This window comes from Pongo abelii, chromosome 11 (assembly GCF_028885655.2).
Source record: "Pongo abelii isolate AG06213 chromosome 11, NHGRI_mPonAbe1-v2.0_pri, whole genome shotgun sequence".
NCBI lineage: Eukaryota > Metazoa > Chordata > Mammalia > Primates > Hominidae > Pongo > Pongo abelii.
The window spans coordinates 23,470,768-23,493,377 of record NC_071996.2 but is presented as its reverse complement, the minus strand read 5'-3'; the positions used below and the strand labels follow the sequence as shown (position 1 = coordinate 23,493,377).

The 22,610-nt window shown below is 42.2% G+C and overlaps 1 protein-coding gene across 4 annotated transcripts in view; it reads left to right on the top strand.

Annotated features, from left to right (window-relative positions):
- Positions 1-22,610, top strand: part of CNTNAP5 (contactin associated protein family member 5) — a 985,650-nt gene that overhangs the window by 588,766 nt on the left and 374,274 nt on the right. For all 4 annotated transcript variants that reach the window (XM_054549187.2, XM_054549188.2, XM_054549186.2 and 1 more), the window contains 2 exons: positions 6,849-6,998; positions 9,839-10,010. In XM_054549187.2, the coding sequence (XP_054405162.2) occupies positions 6,849-6,998; positions 9,839-10,010 (322 nt within the window). The remainder of the gene's footprint in view (positions 1-6,848; positions 6,999-9,838; positions 10,011-22,610) is intronic.

Below are 22,610 nucleotides of genomic sequence, written 5' to 3'. Positions count from 1 at the left end.
TTGATGATGGAGGGTTATAGTGTTGGTGATGGAGGACTATGGTGTTGGTAAAGAGGGGTTGTGGTATTGGTGATGGAAGGTTGTGATGTTGGTGATGGAAGCTTGTGGTGTTGGTAATGGAAAGTTGTGTTGTTGCTCATGGGAGGTTGTGGTGTTGGTAATGGAGAGTTGTGGTTTTGATGATCGTTCTTTGTGGTGTTGGTGGTGGAGGGTTGTGGTGTTGGTGATGGAGGGTTGTAGTGTTGGTGATGGAGGGTTGTGGTGTTGGTGATGGAGGGTTGTGGTGGTGATGGGGGTTGTGGTGTTGGTGATGGAGGGTTGTGGTGTTAGTGATGGAAGGTTGTGTTGTTGCTTATGGGGGGTTGTGGTGTTGGTGATGGAGTATTGTGGTTTTGATGATTGTTCCTAATGGTGTTGATGGTGGAGGGTTGTAGTGTTGGTGATGGAGGGTTGTGGTATTTGTGAAGAGGGGTTGTGGTGTTGGTGATGGAGGGTGATGATGTTTAATGGAAGGTTGTGGTGTGAAGATGGAGGGTTGTGATGGTGATGGGGGATTGTTATTACCATCTAGTGAGCAGGGGTGCTGCTGCACATCTGACACAGGAGGTATACCACAAGATACCTACTTCTAACAAATAATAAGCCAGTCCAGAATACCCAGGGCCAGTGTTGAGGAACCCCACTTTAACCCCAAACCCTACTCTTGCAAAACAAATTTAGGACCTTAGAATATCTCTTAACTGTTCTGAGTCTCAGTTTCATCAAGAGTGAGCTATAAAGGGCTGTGGAGATCAAAAGCATTTTAAAAGACATATTAGATGTTCTGTAACTATTTTTTGTTTTATCTAGAAAGATATATCAAAGTAATAACAATTGACTAGAATTCTAATTTCTGACATAATTAGACATCCTGAGAAACAAAAGTTGAATTTTCATTTAATTCTTTTCAGAAGCTGAGTGATTCACAAAAGAACAGAACTAAAGTTTGAAGTTGGTATTGTTAAAAGCGATGTCATCTGGTGGGAATGTAAAGTAGTGTAGACACTTTGGAACAATTCTGGAAGTTCCTCAAAGGGTTAAATATGGAATTGCGCTATGACTGAGCAATTCCAATTCTATATGCACACCTAAGAGTATTGAAAACATGTTCATACAGAAATGTGTACACAAATGTTCATAGCAGCATTATTCTTAATGATGCCCCAAGTGGAAACAATTCACATATCCATCAACCATAAAAACATACTTAATTGACCAGGTGCGGTGGCTCATGCCTGTAATCCTATCATTTTGGGAGGCTGAGGAGGGTGGATCACTTGAGGTCAGGAGTTCAAGACCAGCCTGGCCAACATGATGAAACCCCATCTCTACTAAAAATACAAAAAAATTACCTAGGCGTGGTGGCGGGTGCCTGTAATCCCAGCTACTCAGGAGGCTGAGCCAGGAGAATCCCTTGAACCCAGGAGGCGGAGATTGCAGTGAGCCGAGATCATGCTGCTGTACTCCAGCCTGGGCCGCAAAGTGAGACTCTGTCTCAAAAAAAAAAAAAAAAAAAGTACTGATTCATGCTACATGGATGAATCTTAAAAACATTATGCTAAGGAAAAAATGCCAGTCAGAAAATAGAGCATAATGTATGATTTTATTTATGTAAAGTGCCCAGAATAGGCAAATCCATAGAAGCGCAAAGGTAGGTTAGTGGTGGTTGGCCAGGGCTGGAGGTGCAGGGATAAGGGGATTGGGTGACAGTGTATCAAGGTTACAGAGTATATTTAGGGGATGATGACATGTCTTAAAACTTGATTGTAGTGATTGTATAACTCTGAATCTATTAAAAACCATTGGGTTTCACACTTTAGATGACATATATGGTATGTGAATTTTATCTCAATAAATCTGTTACCAAAAAAATAATAAAAATAAAAGCAAAGTAGAATTCAGTAGCAGAACATAAAACTTTTCAGAGCTTTTTGGTCATCAAAGAGATGGCAGGAGCAGGGCAGGGCTGGCTGGAGTTGCCAGCATGATGAGCAAAAGAAGCTCAGCTCCAGTACCCACACTTCCCTTTGAACACTGGCTCTGCCTCTGAGTAGCCCTGGGGCCCTGGGCAGCCTCTCCACTTTTCTCTGTTACATCTATTACGTGAGGGCAATCAACTTGACTTCCAGGACTATTGTAAGAATTAGGAATTATATTATTTAAAGTGCCTGGCACATTGTAGGCATTTGTTACTGGTAGTGTGATGTATTATTAGCTATTTTTACAATTGAGGTATTTCAAAGGTTCATTTGCAAGTTCAGTTGGAAGGATGAAAATTGTCATTCTTTTTTTCTCTATGGAGAAAATCTTCCAAGTCTTTATTTGATTCCTAGGAAAGCACAGGGCAGCCTATTTAACTCTCTTTCTATAAGGAACCCTTTATACTGTTGCCCTAGGCTGAATTCCAGCACCTGAGAGAAGCCATGAGAACAAAAGTGAAAAAGACAAAAAAGTTTTCTGTCTTTTATTTCAGCTTAAACAGTTGGTCAGGTTTTTTTTAAGATTATAAAAAAATGTACATTAAAAAACATTGAAAATTCCAGTATAGAATAAAAGAAAATAATCTGTGATTCTGTCATTCTACATTATTGCAGTGTTTTTCTTGGTGTTAGTTTTTAACAAGATGGGAATCATGCAGCACGTACTATTTATTTAGAGCTTTTCCCTTATCAAGATATCAGTAGCATTCTTGGACATTATGATGTTTAATGACTATATTATATACCATATTAGGAATAAACCATATTTGCTTTAGCTCGCCTGCTACTATTGGAAATATGGGTAGCAGTGAATTTTTGCTATTGTAAATAATGGTGTCCTGAACTATCTTTGCCATAAATCTTGGCTACAGCTCTGTTACTATTTTAGAAATAATTCTTCAGGATAAAATTCACAGGAAATGAGGTATGACATTCTTGGGATTTTTGATACTTACTGGTGTATTGGCTTCCAGAAAGAATGTGCAAATTTAGGCTGCCACAAACAACATATAAAATTGACTGTTTCCCTCTATTCTCATTGAGATTGAGCATAATCAATTTTTATCCTTTATTAGTCTGGGAGATGGCAAATAATACCCAACATGTCTTTAAAGTTCAGAAATTGTATGTTTGTCCTCATCTGTTTCTAGAACCCAAATCTCATCTTTTAGGCCTCAGTCCCTATATCATGGGGGTGCTTAGTGCCCTATATTGGCCCTCAATTTCCTGTTCTTCTCTCCTAAACTAATTTTTTCCCCTATCAAGACATTCTTGGCCTAAAAGGTGTTGCTTTCCTGTTCTCCTCATTGGACATGTCTATTCTTTCAAAGCTATGTATCTCAAGGAGGTTTGGGGAAAAAGCAGTCTGATGAGGTGACTTCTCCCTAATTTGTGAATAATTAATAGCATTTCCACTTTTACCTTTAAGAGAGTATTTTTAATAACAAAACCTCAGAGAGTCTCTAGGGATGTTATTTTGGATCTGTTAACAGAATGAAGTGAAAACGAGGACCAGGTGAAAGTGGAGATTTTTAGCTGGGGATGTACCACTTCACTTGCCTTGGAACCCATGCCTGGGCAGCTCTCTTGGGCGAGTCCCAATTTCCCAGCTTCTTTCCTTTCTCTTCTGACATTTCCAATGACGTGGCTCCTGACCGTGGCTGCACAACAGAATCCCAAGGGACCTTTGAACCTTCCAAGTCCTGGGATAATCCCCAGGAATCTGACTTAATTAACCTGGAGTGAGCCCGAGGTTCTGTGTTTTCAAAAGCTCCCCAGGCAATACCTGCATTGAGAACTACTGTTCTAATAATTTTCCTCCACAGAGCTAAACTTTTCACCCAGGCTCCTGCTGCAGGGATTGGGGAACATGTAGGAACAGACCAAATTAAAGAAAAGGCAGACCAAAAAAGAAAAAGAAAAAAAGAAACAACCAACCAAGTAAACCCTCATTATGTGAAAACTTGAAAGGGAGACATGGATGGCGATGTGGGGAGAGGACAGGACCCACAATCAGAACAAATGATCCTACAGACTCCCATTGAGCAGACCTCTCCTCTCAGGCCAGTGCCATCTGTAACAGGAATACATGATAGATACCTAATTCGAGGGGACACTCACTGTGGCCTCTATAAATACATTCTTCTCTACTGTATCCCTGATGCCTAGCAGGGTGCTTGGCTTTTAGGGAGTATTTAGAACTTTTATTCTGAACTAGTTATTAACTCCCTTCCAGTCTAGAGTTTACCTGCAAGTGCAGTCCCATATGTTATGCAGATGTATTCAAATGAATATGCAAATGCAAATTTTTAAAAAGGACTTACAATTGACTGTGCTCCCCAAATACCCCTTAAAGAAGTCAAATGTTCACCAAGAAACACCTAACAGATTCTCTGTCTCATTAGCAGAATCCCTGTGGCCAGGACCTAAACCCTGGTCTTGTCTGAGGACAACTGCCTTTGGGAGGAAGTGGGGCCACTAGGCTGAGAAGCCTCTGGGTTCTCTTCTTCACCCCAAGCAGATGTTCAGGGTTGCACTGATCTGGCTTGAGAGATCTGGCCAAAAACACATCAGGTGTCCTACATCTGGAATGCTCTGAGCAGATGGGTCCCAGCTGCCCAGGTGCAAATACAGCTGGGCTCCGAGCCTGGTGCTTCTTTCTCCCAGGGCAGCCTCTCCAGCCATCTGGGAGCTCAGGGGCACTGGTTCCTCACTTGCCACTCTGAGGGTCTGGCACACCTCTGTGGTGATCCTCAGTGTTTTCTTCCCAGCTGGCTGCTCTGGGACTGCTCTGGTAGGCTCTACCAAGGCAGGTCTATTTTACCTGCAGAAATAGCTCTGAATCCATCACTTACTTTGCATTTTCACTGCTGCTACTTTAGGTGAGATCCTCTCATTCTGCCTCCCGGGGACTCTGCAAGCAGTAGGACCTGGGAGTTCTGCCTCCAGCCTTGACCCCTTCCAGCTGCTATCATTGGCTCTTGTGCTGGCTGATTCTTTGAATAAACACCTCACACCCTGATATTACCATCCTAGAGAGCCCTCATGGACTTCCATGTTCTAAAGCTGTACTTTTCATCTTTGACTGCACATTAGAACCACCCAAGGAGCTTTTTAAAAAATGCAGATGCCTAGCGCCCATGCCCAGAGACGCTGATGGAATTGGTTTGGGAAAAGTGCTCTTCAGAATCATTTGTCAAAGGATATTGTTTAAAGTCCTCCTGAGCCTGGCATGTGAGACCTCTGGGTGATTGGATCCTCTTTCCAGCTGCCTTCACATTGTCATCTCCCGTGTCTCAGTCCAGACCTTTGTGTCTTTATACAGGCTCTCTGTCTCCTGGAACCCTTGCTCCAAGAATTACAAACTCTTCCTCATTTTCCACAACTCCCCTTAACTGTCACCTACCTCTGTGAAACATTCTTGGGATCCTCACATGGAGTTAGTTAGGCTTTCTTTCTTCTCTGCTCACGTATTGCTGTTCCACCCAGAATTGCAAGAGGTGGTGTTGTTTGCTTACTTCTCTGTCTACCCCACTAGCCTGAACTCAAAAGACGTTATTTTAATCCTCCTTGCATATGTCTCTGCCTTTTAACAATGGACTACCCTGGGGTAGAGGTCATGTGATGTTAATATCCATACCCTCTGATGCCAAAGACCGTTTCGTATTTGCAGCTCTGTTCATTTTTTAAGCCAATATGACTACCCACATATGATTGAAATGAACTATTCTGCATACACTGCTGGACTAACTGGTATAATTCTCACAATGGCCTGTTAAGTACAATCATTGTCCTCTTTGCAAGTGAGGAAACTGATACAATGAGAGGAAAGACAACTCAACATGTAACAGGGCACAATAAATGACTATTTACAATTTAGAATTGTGTGGCTGCGTGCTCTTGCCACAGAAAGTCTTTGTGACCAGTCAGTTAATATGACTTTATTTTCTTCAGCAAGCGCTTTACACCAACAGGACAGAGTCTTAATAGATGATAAACTCTTTAAAGGAAATAGTTGAAACCTCATGACTAGTTCCCAATACAGTTTTCTCAGTAAGGTAGGTCAGCAGCACAGTGTACACCAAAGACAGCTGGAGCAATGGAATAGGAGAGAAAAGAACTTTACAAAAGCACCCACCTTTCTCCCAGTGCCTTTAGAGGCTGTCGTGCCTCATTTCATTTGATCCCTTTAACGATAATAAGGAGTAGGAATTATAATATTTACAGATGATAAAATCAGAGCTTAATGAAAGTCAGTAACTTAGACAATGTTACCTAATTAGTAAAGGCTGCAATTGGGTTATATGTTACCTCTCTCCAACAGGAGGCTGCCTCTGCCTGGCACATCATTGGAATCCAGCTTTCCTCATCTACTTTAAAAATAGCTTACTTTTTCCTAAAATTGTAGGAAAGTATGAGAAAACTAAAATTGCCAATAACTCTACCACTCAGTTAAAATTGCTGGTAATATTTTGAGTTCGTTTATTTTTCTGTTTTTTATTTTTCCTCTGCATTTATACAACAATAGATCAGAATATGTGACATAACTTTGGTGTGGTATGTACAACATTTTGTATTTTTCCTTTTGTTTTTAAACAAAACATATCAGAAGTAGTTCAGCCATCTTTTTAAAAAAGAGATTAGAATGAAGTGGTAAAAAGAGGAAGAACAATGCTTTTTATGAACCCTCCAAGAGCTTGTATCCAGCCGAGTGAGGAGTGGGTTTGCTCTGAGAATGGCATGGACGGCAGCAGGCTGTGAAATGAGCCCCCTCTCTCCAAGCCTTCTGGACCCATCATCTCTATGCTTACTCCCTTGTTTCTCTTGCAGGCAGCAACTTGAATGATGGCTTGTGGCACTCGGTTAGCATCAACGCCAGGAGGAACCGCATCACACTCACTCTGGATAATGAAGCAGCACCCCCGGCTCCAGACAGCACTTGGGTGCAGATTTATTCTGGAAATAGCTACTATTTTGGAGGTAAATTCTCCAGTCTTTAAGAGGGAAAATTAAGAAGGGAGGGAAAATGAAGTGGGCAATTATTTCACTATGATGGTTCTGGCTTGGTCAATTAGACAATTCTCCCAACACACAAACACACACACATGCACACACACACACACCCTCAATCTCAAAATAGTGAGAAGCAAAATCTCTCACAGCTGTGTGCAAATATAAATTATCTAGGTCAGTGCTGAGGAAGAAAAGAACTTTAGCTACAAGAGCTGGTGTTATATAACACATCCAAGGGAGATTTTTGTAGTCATGCCAAGCCCTGTGATCACATGAGAAAGGAGAAACTCAGCTGAAAACTTGGAGAAAGTGTATCAAGAGTCAGCAGTACCTGCAAGAGGCAAAATTCAGGTGGAAAGACACAATCAGCATGCTCAGCACTTAGGCCCCTCCTCTGCCACTTTCCTCTCTTAGTCTCCTTGTCCCCTCCTTCCCCACATCCCTAGAGGCCATGCCCACAGAAAGCCAGGAATGAGGAGGAATTAGGAGGCCCATGAACTTGTAACTCCACGTGTAGAAGCCTGTTCAGATTGTTCACATTCTGCCTTCTCTAATGTTAAGTGAATCCGGGAACCTTTCCAATGACAAAAACACAAGGGCAAGCTGATGGTGAAGAAAAACATATAATTAGGCATCTACTGATTTTTTATAAATGCATATCTATATATATGTATTTAGTCTTTCAAAAGTATTTTTCATTAAAAATTAATATCTAATTTCATAGTCAGTTGTTTGTATTATAGAAACAGTCTCTGAAAAGGATTTAACCTCAATAGCTGTCTGACCTTGAGAAAGATACTTATAGTCCCTAAACTTCCTAATCTGAAACATGGGGAAATAAGCTCACCTCCAGAATTTCTGGAAAAGTTAAGTACGACCAAGGTGTAAGCATACAGCACAGAGTGTACCACATGGCAGGGGATGGGGAAACTGGCTCCAGCTCCTATAGATATAAGTCAGGGTCTGGTCTACAGTTTCCTTATTTTTTTCCTATTAGTAAATTGAAGAGAAGTATTGTATAAAATTATGCCTAGTCTCTTAAATAGAATTTACAGATCACTTCTCTCATACCAATGGAATGTGGTTAAAGTTTTAAAATGCAAAAGGGATTTTGCACAGGTGCAGTGTACATATCGAGGTCTCCTAGGAGGAAAGCAATATCTTTGTGGCTTGGTTTTAGGGTGAGGAAGGGCCTGTGACCTTTACCTCAAATCTCCTCCACCTGTGCGTGGATAACAAATTCCTTTAGGGAGGGAATACACGTCCAGTCTCTGCAAAAGTTTTTATGACTTAACCTCATTTAATTCATGCAGAAACCTTGTGCAGTAGGTAATATCCCCACTTAATAGATAATAAGACTGGTGTTTGCTGAGATGAAAGAATTTGTGCAAGGCCATAGAGCTGATGAATTCAATTCCAGATCTGTGTTCCCACAGCCCACCAGTGAAAACAGAGATTGGAACAAATGTATTATAATGATCATAGAACAAAGGTGTTGGGGTCCACAAAGATAACCTCACAGACCGAATAATTTTGCATCTTATGCAATATTTCAGCATCAGAGGGAAAAACGCTATCTTGAATTTATTCTCGAGGGAAATGTTTGTAAATAATCCTGATACAATAAGCATCCGACATGCCTCAGAGACAAAATGGCTCTCCTCCCTCAGTTGAAGAAGTGTTCTCAGAGGCAAGTTTTAAGGGACCCTGCGTTTAGAAGGTGAAGATTTATCAGTGATTGAACAGTGTTTAAACAAACTCCCTACACGTAGACTGTAAACTTTAGGAAGGTGAAAAATGAGTTTCAGTAATAATAGTCAACTTACATAAATTCCCTTTACAGCTTCAATTAGAAGTTGTAGCATCTTTCTTCATTTTATACTGTGCCTGTGAGCTGTTAACCAGCTGCTGGGCTTCAGCCCAGCAGTGACTGTCTATTAGAGATGGCTGAAATAATTCCCAGTTATTTATGGGTTATTACCATGGTTTCAAGCTTGCATTCCCATATGCTCTGAACCTATTAAAGCCATTGGGATGGAGTTCGTAAGGAGCACCAGCAATCATATACCTGCAAGGCTCTATACCCATCTTAATGAGAAGTAGATACGCTCTGGTTGCAAGCTACACTAAATCAGTGTAATTTTTTTTTAAGAACACCCTTTAAAAAGGTATAGCACTAACATTTCCCATATACTATTACAGCCCTAAAATGACATGCATTTAAACCCTTAGTTGCTTCTAAAACCAGCAAAATGTCTGATTTTGCTTTGCACATCACGTCAAAATTCCAGTTACACTCCTGTGTGTACCTTTCTCAGGAACTAAGCCTGTTAATGCTAACAATTAACCAGACAATTACTCTGCTGCCAACCTTACTCAAAGCATAATTTCCTTTGAAAGTGTAATTCAGAATTGAATTGTGCATTTGGATATGTGTTTCAAGACAGAACCAAAATTCTAAAGTAGCTATAATATGTTTCTTCCTTGGGATGAGTGAAGGATGCCATATAAAATAATAGCAAATAGTTTAGCAATGGAAAAAAAAGGTAAGAAGGAGACACATGTTACAGTATTGGCATTCCCTTTGCCACGCTTTTTATTTTCTCTACAGTGATGGAGTATGCCCTATTTTGTACCAATTCTGTCCCCTCCCTGAGAATGCTAGGATTTACAATGAAAAGGGCGTGCACTGCTGTGAATGAGAAAGCACCAAAATAATTAGACCTCAAGGTCTTCCATCAATAGGTCGCCAAAGCAATGACGGATCATTTCAGCATTCTTCTTCATCTTTTTTCTCTGTCCCACAGGGTGCCCCGACAATCTCACCGATTCCCAATGTTTAAATCCCATTAAGGCTTTCCAAGGCTGCATGAGGCTCATCTTTATTGATAACCAGCCCAAGGACCTCATTTCAGTTCAGCAAGGTTCCCTGGGGAATTTTAGTGATTTACACATTGATCTGTGTAGCATCAAAGACAGGTAATTATTGTCTCTTCTCCTCTGTTCTCCCACCCCTTCCCATTCTCACTGTTCTAAATATGAGTTTCTTTAAGGAAAATTCTAATCCACCGACATTAGCCACATTAGACATAATTGAGTTGCCTAATGGAAAATATTTCTGAAAGGATTTCAGGCCCAGAGAAAAATGGTTTAAATTAGTTGAGTCTCTCTTCATGTTGACTTGCAGTAAATGGGATATGCAAATTAAATCAAAATACAAATTTGTGAAAGGATTAAAATTTTATGCATAAACAACATTTGATTACTTTGAAGTTAAAGCAAAAAGGAGGAAGGAATTACTTCTCTCCTAAACCATTTCATTTTTCACTGCTGTGGGTGTCCTTTCTAACACAGGCAGATGAGCATCCGACCATCTGGGAAGTCTGCAACAGAGGTTCCCGAAATGCCCAATAACACACAACTACTCCTGGGTTTGGCTGGTTTTTGCTCCTACTGCCCCTACCACTGCTTCTCTGTCCCAGAGATCAGAAAAACTCACTTTATCTCTCCATTGCCCCTGGGATCTGGCTCTTCTTATATTAGAAGTTTCTAAATGCAAAGACACACTGCAGAAAACCAAAGATGACGGATTCTGAATTTGCATCAAGGTTTACCATGTTCTTCTTCTTTCCTCTCCAGAGCCTACCTCCTTCATTCTTCCAGTTCTGCTCACCCTTGTCAAAATATCATTTATAGAATGGGTGAATAACATCTGTTCAGTGCTTGCCTATGTGTTGATGATACAGGGTCTCTGCGTATGTTTCATCAGGGAATACATTAGCAATAAAGTTACAATAAAGTTAGATAAATGACAAAGAAATGCACCCTTATTTGTCAGACACATGGCAGTAGCAACTTAGTCTGACCCTGAGAATGAGTCGAAGAAGGTTTCAGAAGGTGATGCTGAGTTGAATCTTGAAGGAGAAGACACTGGCAGGCTAGGCCAAGGTTGAGAGGGGAAGGGAGATTGGCATAGAAGCAGGAGAAAGCATGGATTGCAAGTATTTCATCAATTCAAAATACTTTTTTGGCATTTGAAATCTCTAATAGTTGAATTGGCAATATCTATTTTTCACAGTGGCATATAAAATAATGGTATATCTTAAAATTAATGGTGTCTTAGATTCAATAATATATAGCTCAGTAGGGATGGTAGGCCACTGTGGATGGTGCACCTGGTGTGAATATGTCCAGAGATGTGGGGCAGGATCAGCCATGAAGAACTTTGTGTACCAGTGGGATTTGGTTTCATGCTCTTGGTGAGAACCACGGAGGAAGGTGGCTAGCTTTTCCTAGTAGAAAGAGTACTCATGAAGAAGTGAGAAAGGGGGATTGGAAGAGAGCTGGCCCACAACTAGGCAGGTGACTGCCCCAGTTCAGGAGAGGAATAATGAGTATTAGCAGGTGCCTCTACTGAGGGGCACAGAAATCGGCCATGCAGTGCATAGTCTCTGCTAATGCTGAAATGAGCTGCATAACTTGGTGAAACTTTACACACATTTCTCCATTAATATCACTATACATGGGATCATCAGCAAATCATGCAGATTTTCTGGCTCTTCTGCTTCGTTTTTTTTCTATTTGACCAGCTGAAAAAGTGGTAATAAAATATGTGCTTCATTAAAATGTGCTAGTTTAGAGCTCAGAGAATAAAAGTTATCTCAGGCGATGGTTGGCAACTATTGGCCAGACCAATAGTCTTTAGTAATGGTGAGGGAGAAGCATCCTACTTCATCAGCCAGTGCAGCCTCTTCCAAAGTGTTGATCAATACAGGGAACATTTATCAACAGGGGTCTCTTATGCTACCTTAATTTTTAATCAAGCAAGCTCTCATTATTTTCGATTGCATCAAAGTCATTGCCATATACACTGCATCATTAGTTTTGTGTAATTGTAGTCTTGTATAATTGTATTACATACAATTGTGCTTTCATTAATTGTATAATAAGGGATTGTGTTTAGTTTCGTGGGTAAATGGTAAGTTTTTCTTTATTTACCAGGCACTGTGTCTAACAGAAGGGAAAGCTGGGGCAAGGGACTGTGTTTGAGTCACTCTTTCTTAAACTCATAATTAATGTTATCTGAAGAGGGGCAAGAGTTAGAAGGGCAGGTGTTTTCTGAATTTGGTGTTTCATTTTTAATGTGTTAATCAACGTGAACTGGATTTCAGGTTAATTGCAAACTATTTGCCTTCAAGGAGCTTGCTACTTGTTGGGAGAAAGGAGGGGAATAGGCTGGCAGTGGTTCTCCTTACCTGGACTGCTGTCTGGAAAACCCACAGAGGACAGTCTGAGAATCTCTTCTTACTCTGAGACCCCTTCCCAGTCCCTTATTACAGGCTGTAGAGACCCAGGCCTCCATCTGCCTCTTTGTGGTTGTCCTACCCCTTCTTTTTCTCTCTCAAAGTGAAGTGGGATCCCGCCCTGCCAGCTTTTCTTTTTTGCTGGCCCCAACTGGGCATCTTACATACTTAAAGGGTCTTAGTGCTAGTCACGTGGGAAAATCAGATATAAGACATCTAAAGTAGCATTCTGGCCGGGCACGGTGGCTCACATCTGTAATTCCAGTACTTTGGGAGGCCAAGGAAGGTGGATTAACTGAAGTCAGAAGTTCGAGATCAGCCTGGCCAATATGGTAAAACCCTGTCTCTACTAAAAATACAAAAACTAGCCAGGCGTGGTGACACATGTTTGTAATCTCAGCTACTTGGGAGGCTGAGACAGGAGAATCCCTTGAACCCAGGAGATGGAGGTTGCAATGAGCCAAGATGGCGCCACTATACTCCAGCCTGGGCGACAGAGCAAGACTTTGTCTAAAAATAAATAAATACATAAACAAATAATAAAGTAGCATTCCTACCTGAGGCACAAATGTTCGAAAATCTCAAGAGCTCCCTCCGGTGGAGGTCCTTTAAGCAACTTCCTTTTGAGGTGGTGCCTAAGACCCTGACATCTGTGGCCCAGTTTGCACTATTTACAAACCACCTTTGATACTTCATCCTGAGCAAAAGCTGAAAGGGTCTCTTCTCAGGAATTAAGAAACTTTAACCAATGTGCATCTCAGGGATGGGCAAATTACCAAATCTTCTGGCTCCTGGGAGGAAAGGAGTTGGAAGAACTGGCCTTGCACACAGCTCTGGAAGCAGGAAGGTGTTGGTGCTGGGCAGCTCCAGTGCCTGGCAGTCCATGGGCAGGATGGGAGAAGGAAGCAGTAGGAATTAGAATAAGGTATTCCTGACACACACTGTGCCCTGTTCACGGTCCTTCTCAACCTCTAGGACACGGTGTGCAGCTGCTGCCCTTCTTCTGCAGGCCAAACCACCAGCCTCATAATCTCTACACCCTAAGCCCCTGCCCTTCGTAATAACCATCTTTCCAGCCTTTTTGACTTGAAGCAGGCAAAACACAATAGTCTAAGCCAGCGGTCCCCAACCTTTTTGGCATTCAGGGACTGGGGGCTTGGGGGGATGGTTTTAGGATCATTCAAGCACACATTTATTGTGCACTTGATTTCTATTATTATTACATTGTAATATATAATAATTATGCAATTCACCATAATGCAAAGTCAGTGGGAGCCCTGAGCTTGTTTTCCTGCAACTAGATGGTCTCATCTGAGGGTGATTGAAGACAGTGACAGATCATCAGGCATTAGATTCTCATAAGGTGTGTGCAACCTAGATCCCTCACATGCACAGTTCACAATAGGGTTTATATGCCTGTAAGAATCTAATGCTGAAGTTGATCTGATAAGAGGAGGACCTTAGGCAGTAATGTGAGTGACGAGGAGTGTCTGTAATTACAGATGAAGCTTTGCTTGCTCACCTGACACTCACCTCCTGCTGTTGGTCCCAGTTCTTAAGAAAACACGGACCAGTACTGGTTCTGGTTTGTGGCCCAGGGTTTGAGGACCCCTGGTCTAAGCTATCACAGAGAAAAGTCACTTTCAGTAAGGCTTTGTTCAGTGAACAGCTGTTGATACACCCTCTGTAGTTCTGACTCATAGGTAGGCATTGAGTGAGAGAGTGAGACTGACTTACATCTATGCCTGAGTAGGATATGATGCTGTAAAGGCTCTAGAAGCCCAGGGAGTCCAGAGGCACTAATATCCCCACTTTCTAAAAGGGGAAAGCTAAGACCTGGAGAAGTATGTCAGTGTTCTCAAGGTCCCACAGGGCTGAAGTTATGATCAAGAGTCAAACACTGTGAGTATTCTCTCCTTGGTACTATCTAGCAAAGAGGCACTGATCCGGAAAAGGCAGTCACTCTGTGTCTGTGACTTTAAATGTGTAACCCCATTTTCCGATTGTCGACCTAAAAGGAAGAAGCTGATGCAAAATTAATATAAGTACAGAGTTCATTTGGGCCGAGCTTGCTTGAGGCAATCCAGGAGCACAGATTCAATTTGCCCTGAATAGACACTCGGATTAGCAGCCCTTGCAACTGGGTTTCTAAAGGCAAATGTGAGGACAAGGAGTGAACTGTTATAAAGTTCTGCCAGGAATTCTCAATGGTTTACAGTTTACAGATTTGATTAGTGATTGGCTATATATTGTTAAGCTGTAGGGTGTGGGTTATAGGGTGTCCAGTGCAGCATTATTAAGTTAATAACAAGCAGTTCCAAGAGATGAGTACACAGCTCAAAGTGGGGGTGTAGAGTATGACTGGGGTGTCATTTTAATGTTTTATTGGCCTGATAAGTAAAAGGACTTGCATTCCTCACATAAATGTTGTTCTCTTTTCTTATGCTCAACCAGATTGAATTTTTAAGAATATGCAATATGTCAGATTCTTTGTAACATTTATGTGCCTAATGCAGTTCCATCTATGAGGGGACATTCAGAGTGGCATGCAATGTCTAGCAGGGTCTGAGTGGAGTAAGGTGAGCCAGGTTCAAAGAGTCTCTGCCCCACATCCATGTAGATGATTCCCAGTCAATTCCAGGAGCCATGTCCAGTCCTGTGAGGTTCAAGATCCAGGACAGGAGAGACAGATTAGCAAATGCTGTCCAAGAGTATCAACAGGAGACAGCCTCCAAGGTGTGAAGCCAAATCAGGAGGCAAAAACAGGGATGCTGATGAGGAAGGTGTCTGAGGTGGGGAGAAGCAGAGGCCATACCTGGGAAAAATCCAGAATCCCGGTGCAGGTGGCAGCAGCTTTGAGAAGCAGCAGGACACATTTAAATCCACCCCGCCCACAGTCTGAGATGTGACACATATTATTTAAACTTTTGTCCATGTTTTCCCTTTTGCAAAACCAGGATCACAAAACCTACCTTTGTGCTAAGAGTTAAATGAGAGAGTGCGAGAAAAATAAAAGAGTGCCAGAAGTCAGGTGTTCAATTGCATGACTGGAATGCGATAGATGCTCAGTAAGCGTTCACTATGTTAATTCCTCTAGCCAAAGATTTGCCACTTCTCTAGTTTCCATGGGGAGAGAAGAGGCTTAAGTGCCCTCCACCCTTTCCCCAACCCCCACTGTTTCAAGTGATCCTCAGTAGTTTCTGGGGTGATTCCCATGTGAATATTTCACATGCGTCCCCCCTCCCAAATCAGTCTGCTTTGTGACTCCCCTTGGACTTTCGTCCCACTTTTTCAGAGGACCTGCCTCTCAAGGCTCCCAGCCATGGCCCATTAGGAAAGCACTCATTAATTTGGGTGCTAAGGTTGTGGTCTTCAGATTTTCCTAAAGCATTAGTCTCAAGATCAGGACTAGAATGAGCCTAGAGAGTTTTTAAGGAGACCCCTACTTCTAGGGTCATGCATGTGTGGATCCTGCATTTGCAGAAACCTGAGAGTGAGGGTCTCTTTAAATCTTATAGGCAAATTGGAGCATTTTAACATCAGAATCACCGGAAGTGCTTGTTAAAACACAAATTACTGGAGGTGGAGCCTGGAAATTTGCATTTCTAAGAAATTCCTGGGTGATGCTGCTGCTACTGGGCTGGCCTGGTGGCCATACTTTGAGAACCATGCTGTAAAGCTTCTGCTCCTGGAGGATGTGGAATTGTGTGGAATCTGCAAAGCTGATGTGGGTGTGGAGGAGAGGGATGGTTCCTGCCCCACCTAGGGCCTCAAGCAGCTACTCTCCTGCCAGAGTCTCTCTGAAAAGTTTTTCAGCTCCCTCAAAGTCCCAAAGCCTCTTTCTCCAAAGAGGTGTTGAAATCAGCCCAAGGGATGCTGCAGGAGGCCACTGAGTTTCTTCCGCCTCTGAGCTTTCCTGATCTTCCTCTCTCAGCTCCTCCCCTGCTTCCCACTACGAACAAAGCCTTCGTGAATAACAAGGAAAATGATCAGAACCTCTGGTATGCCTCAGTGAGGAGTATTTTGGCTGGAGGAAAGTGTGGTTCTAGAACAGCTACAGCTGCTGACAAGCATAACTGTTTGTTGTGAGGTACCCCTGAACGTCACAGCTTGATCTTTCCTTCTAAAACACTTCACAGCCTGCAGGTGGTGGTGGTGCCTATATAGGAGTGACTCCACCTCTCCCCAGTCTTGCTTAAAAAACTTTATAAAGATTGATGGACACTGTTTTGCAGCAACATGGATGGTATTTAAGTGAAACAAGTCAGATTCAAGAAGACAAATATTGTATGTTTTCACTTATAATTGGGAGCTAAATAACGTGGACACATGGACTTAGAGAGTGTGGAATGATAGGCAATGGAAAAGTGAGGGAGTTGGAGTGGGGTGGATAATGAGAAATTACTTAATGGGTTTGTTATTGGATAGGGGTCCCGATCCAAACCTCCAGAGAGAGTTCTTGGATCTCGCACAATGAAAAATTTGGAGTGACTCCATGGAGTAAAGTGAAAGCAAGTTTATTAAGATAGTAAAGGAACAGAAGAATGGCTACTCCATAGGCAGAGCAGTGGCATGGGCCGCTTTACTGAGTACGCTCGTAGTTATTTTTTGATTATATGCTAAACAAGAGGTAGATTATTCATGAGTTTTTTGGGAAAGGGACAGACAATTCCAAGAACTGAGGGTTCTTGTCCTTTTTAGACCATATAAGGTAACTTCCAGACATTGCCATGGCATTTATAAACCGCCATGTAAACTCCATCACCACTGTATTTTCTCCCACACACATTCATTTAAGAAGGCCAGGTGTGGTGGCTCACACCTGTAATCCCAGCACTTTGGGAGGCTGAGGAGGGTGGATCACGAGGTCAGGAGATCGAGACCATCCTGGCCAACATGGTGAAAACCCGTCTCTACTGAAACACACACACACACACACACACACACACACAAAGTGTAGTGAGCAATGAGGACGAGCACAGATCACTTTCATCTTGACTTGGTGGGTTTTAGCAGGCTTCTTTACTGGATCCTGTTTTATCAGCAGGGTCTTTATGACTTGTATCTTGTGACACCAGTCCTGTTGACTTCCTGTCTCATCCTGTGACTAAGAATGCCTAATCTCTTGGGAATGCAGTTCAATATGTCTCAGCTTTATTTTACCCAGCTCCTATTCAAGACAGTTGCTCTAGTTCAAAAGCCTCTGACAGGTTCAATGTACATTGTTCTGATGATGGATATCCTGAAAGACTTAACTTGACCACTAAGCAATCTATGCATGTAGCAAAATTACAATTGAACCTCATAATCTATACATATAAAAAAATGATTAGACAGACACTGATTTCATATGGCCTTCTGGTGCCCACCAGGGACTTGGATGGTCACCTGGCCCATTCCTTCATCATTTCCTCATACACTGATGCTACTGTGGAAGATCCGAGGAGATCCCCCAGCTATGGTTGTGCACGGGAGGAAACGGAGGCCACACAGAGGGTGGCAAAGCCAGATATGGAAGCAGGGTGCTGTTTCCTGTGGTCTTTGCTTTTGCATCCTATGGAGACTTTTTGCTGTAATCCTTTCTAAAATTAAACCATTTACTTTTTCCAAAGAGGGGATCACATGTAGAGCACTGCATTACATTTCTTGTGGCAAATAAGTCATGAAATGTAGCTTCTCCCTCCATCACCACTGTGTTGTCTCCCACCCACATTCATTTAAGAAAGCCAGGTGTGGTGGCTCATGCCTGTAATCTCAGCACTTTGGGAGGCCAAGGCGGGCAGATCACAAGGTCAGGACATTGAGACCATCCTGGCCAACATGGTGAAACCCCGTCTCTACTGAAATAAAAAAAAAAAAAATTAGCTGGGTGTGGTGGTGCATGCCTGTGATCCCAGCTACTCTGGAGGCTGAGGCATTAGAATCGCTTGAACCCAGGAAGCGGAGGTTGCAGTGAGCCGAGATCATGCCACTGCACTCCAGAGTGCAGACAGAGCAAGACTCCTTCTCAAAAACAAACAAACAAACAAACAAAAACAGAAAGAAAAGAAAAAAGAAAAAGAAAGTGTCTACTGAACTCTCTGGTCAAAATTCCTACCTTGTTGGTTCAGGGTTTGGAGTACAGTAAACACTGAGAGTTGGCAAGCATTACGTTGGATTACCTCCCATAAACAGACTCTTGCTAAAAACCCACCCTGTGTGGGAGCTTGTTAAAAACAGTGGGTAATATAAAAAGATTACATTGCGCAGTAATACATATGTTTTAGTCCTTCTCTAAAATTGAAAGCCTTTACATTGGGCGCCAGAAAAGCCATTGGAAGGGCAATGCCCACACAATCTGAGCTTCTAACTCTGAAGTGAGAAATGTTACAATATGCTGTTCTCCCTTAACTCATGGGATGGGGCCAAAATCAAAACAAGATCACTTCTGCTTTACTATTTATCATTTGTGGTCTATTTCACAGAGGGGAAAAAAAGTTATATTTTATGTAACACTTACTGAGCAAACATTCCTAAATGTTATTTCGTTTTATTCTCTCCATAGTCTGCAAGGCCTACCAAGTGGGTTCTCAAAGTACGGCCCCCAGAACTGCAGCATCGGTGTCACCTGGCAACCTGTTAGAAACGCAGTTCTCAGACAGCAACCCAATTCTACTAGATCAGAAATGTGGGGTGGGGGCTGGGGCATCTGTGTTTTAATCATCCTCCAGGTGACTTGGATGCACACTCAAATTTGAGAACCACTGCGTTGTTCGGTTATCGCCGTTTTCTAGATAAGTCAACCAATTCTTAGAAAGGTTCAGTGACTGCCGAGGTCATATCTTAGTATTTGGAAAAACCAGGATTCAATTCAGGTTTTGCTGACTCCTCAGTATATATAAATATGGAAAGCCTGTTACCAAAAAGCCAGAGAAAGAGGAGACATGGGCTTGGGTAGCTAGAGCAGGCCAGGGAGGGGCTACAGAGGAAGCAGCACTTCCTGAGGAACTTGAAGAGCAGGCTGGATTTAGGAAGGTCAAGGAGGGATGCTCCAGGGGCTCTCATGTGGAGAGTGTAAAGCTAGGGTTGGGAAGGGGTGCGCTGCTGAATGTCTGTTTGCCCATATTGGAAGGGCTGTCTTGGCAGCAGTGGATTCAAGAGAACTGAAATCAGAACCGGAGTAAACCTGCCAGTGCACAAAACAGTTTAAAACTTGAGAGACCAGCAACATTAATAGTGAATCTTTAAATAATGCTTACTGTGGGCCAGGACAGTGTGACAATGTGTGTGTGTGTGTGTGTGTGTGTGTGTGAGAGAGAGAGAGAGAGAGAAAGAGAGAGACTAATCTTCACCACAATGTTGTGAGGTTAATATTATTAACTCCATTTTACACACAATAAATTGGAGGCACAGAGGCACTAAGTAATTTGCCCAAGGTCACACAGCCTATATGTGGTAGAACCTGGCTGCAACTCATGGAGTCTATTTGGAGAGATTAGGCCTGTCCTGGCACTGTGCTACTTCTAACCCTGCTGTGGGAAAGTGCCCCGCATTCTTCAGCAGGATTGTGAAGTGGAAAATGATGAGTTTTTGTCTTGCATTAATATCACAAAGATGGTTGTATTAAAGCAGGAAGAGAAGGGCTATGGAGCACCTTGGTGCCTCATGGGTTATCATCCCTATCCTCACAGCTCACTGTCACCATCTCCTAAAGAACACACTGAGATAGATGCAGAACGAGCTCAGGGCTCCCGTGAGACACTGGGCTTGAGCTAGTTCTTTGAGCTGATTGGGGAATAGAAGAACCTGGGAAGTTGCTGGGAATGACTGTCTTGAGGAGATAGGCTTCAAGCTGATATTGCAAAGGTGTTCCATCTGGAACTGCCCAGAAAAAGGACTGATTCATTTCTCTACTTCTTTAATGAGTGTTTCCTTCCCCCGTCTATCTCACACCTGTTTGAATCTCAGAAAAGAAGAGGGTTTTGGAGAAATGGGAAACCTGGATTTGATTAGAAATAAGCGAACTTGAACGAGTGCATCTGTGCCCTGTTACAAACCTCATCTCTATCATCACTTGTTTTTACAAGAAAAGTGGATCATTATCTTGATGAAATGGTCCTTCTCCACCTGTGCATATGGACGGGCACAAAAGAGCCTTTATTCATGGAAAACACAGAGGGCTGAGCAAGCCAGGGTGGTACTTCATTCTGGCCCATCAGATGGTGGTGCGGATCCTTCCCCATCAACTGGTAATCTGACATACTGATGCTGAAAATGAAGCCAGAACAATGAGCCAGGTGAATTATCACAAGCACTTCCAAAGATGAGGAGTTCATTCCAAGTGCTGTATTTATGCGATTGAGGTATGACATGCATGTCAACGTATCAGGAAGAAAATGTCTACAAAGTCCCCAGGGCTCTGGGTCATATCTGTCCTGAGATATACTGGCTTAGAAATTCAGATGTTTTAGGTCAGGCGCAGTGGCTCATGCCCAGGACTTTGGGAGGCCCAGTTTGGTGGAGACCAGGAGTTCAAGACCAGCCTGTCCAACACAGTGAAACTCCATCTCTACTAAAATACAAAAATTATCCAGACATGGTGGCGCACACCTATAATCCCAGCTGATGGGGAGGCTGAGGCATGAGAATCTTTTGAACCCAGGATGTAGAGGTTACAGTGAGCAAAGATCATGCCACTGCACTCTAGCTTGGGTGACACAGTGTGTGAGACTCTGTCAGAAAGAAAGAGAGGGAGAGAGAGAAAGAGAGACTCTGTCAGAAAAGAAAAGAAAGAAAGAAAGAAAGAAAGAAAGAAAGAAAACGAAAGAAAGAAAGAAAAAGAAAGAAAGAAAAGAAAGAATAAGAAAGAAAGAAGGAAGGAAGGAAGGGAAGAAAGGAAGAAAGAAAGGAAGAAAGAAAGAAATTTAGATGTTTTAGATGACAGAGTAGCAAAGGAGACTTTTTATCTAGATAGAAATGTGAGAAAAAGGTTTAGATTCTCAAGCCACTTATGTGAAGCAGAGAACATTCCTAAATTAATGAAAAGAATAAAGAGATTCCTTGGTATTGATTCCTTTACATGATCGATATCTCAATAAGCCTTCATCCAACATCCCGATAAGAGCCTTCCATCTGTTTCTCATGTTCTCTAAAGAACACTCCCTTCTACACAGCCAATGTCACATTAACTTTTTCCTCATTTGCATTGATGTCCACTCACGGGGCCCTTGAGGCAAAGCACCTGAAGCCTTTGAATGCTGTTTTTCCCTGGTCCAAAAGCATTCATCGATGGCCCATTATAAGCGCCATTTATAGACACAGTTGGAAGAGAAAAGGAGTATAATATGTTTTCAGTTGGGAAAAGGGCAGGTCTGACCTGCAGTAAAAGGTTCTCACTTGTGTCTGCAGTGAAATATAAATTTAAAATTAGCTCTATGCTACTTACATTTTGAATTAAGATATTTCATAGGAAGTTCGTAGAATTCCAATTAGGCCTTGTGGGTTTGATTGTGACATGGACTTCTGAAGGCTGAACTGATACTCCTGCATCTGTATCACAGGCATGGCCAGCATCATAGATGCCATCCACTTTAACACTTAAAATGCCCAAAGGGAGCATCAGTCTCTCTGGTTGTCAACCGAGAAAATCGATATTCACATAAATTTACTAACTTGCCTCAAAATGGAATCAGACTCAGGATTTTAAGGTGGGAAAGCCTGTGCTATTTATATTTTAGCCCAATCTTGGACATAATGAATATGTAACTTCTTTGTGTCTTAGCTCCCCTAGTTGTCAAATGTGGATAACTTGTTATAACTGCAAGGTGTTAAACAAAAGCAAGGCGATATTGTTCCTGCCTGCCTATTGGAATTTTGGTAAGGATTGACTGAGATCGGAAAGAAAAGTTCTTAAAGTTAAAAGCAAGAGAGACAGAAATGGATGGGGTTCTGTGTATATCAGCAGGCCAGGTTTTAGAAAACCCATACACAGGCAGAAAACGATGACATTTCTCTGAATAATTTACCTACATACGTAACCTATTTTATTTTTTAGACAAGTGATTAATGTTTTCACTTGATTCAAGTTACAGATGTGAAATCTTCCTTCTAGGTTTAGCTTCATCTTAAAAATATCTCTTGGACATGATTTACTAAGCCTACTTCAGGGCTCTTCTCTCCTAATTCTGGGAGTACTGTAGACCCAGCAGTAGATATCTCAACACCTGAGAAATGCAAAGGGAACACACAAAGCTAAAACAGAGAGTTAATTGAGAGAATGTAGATTAAGTTGGATTTT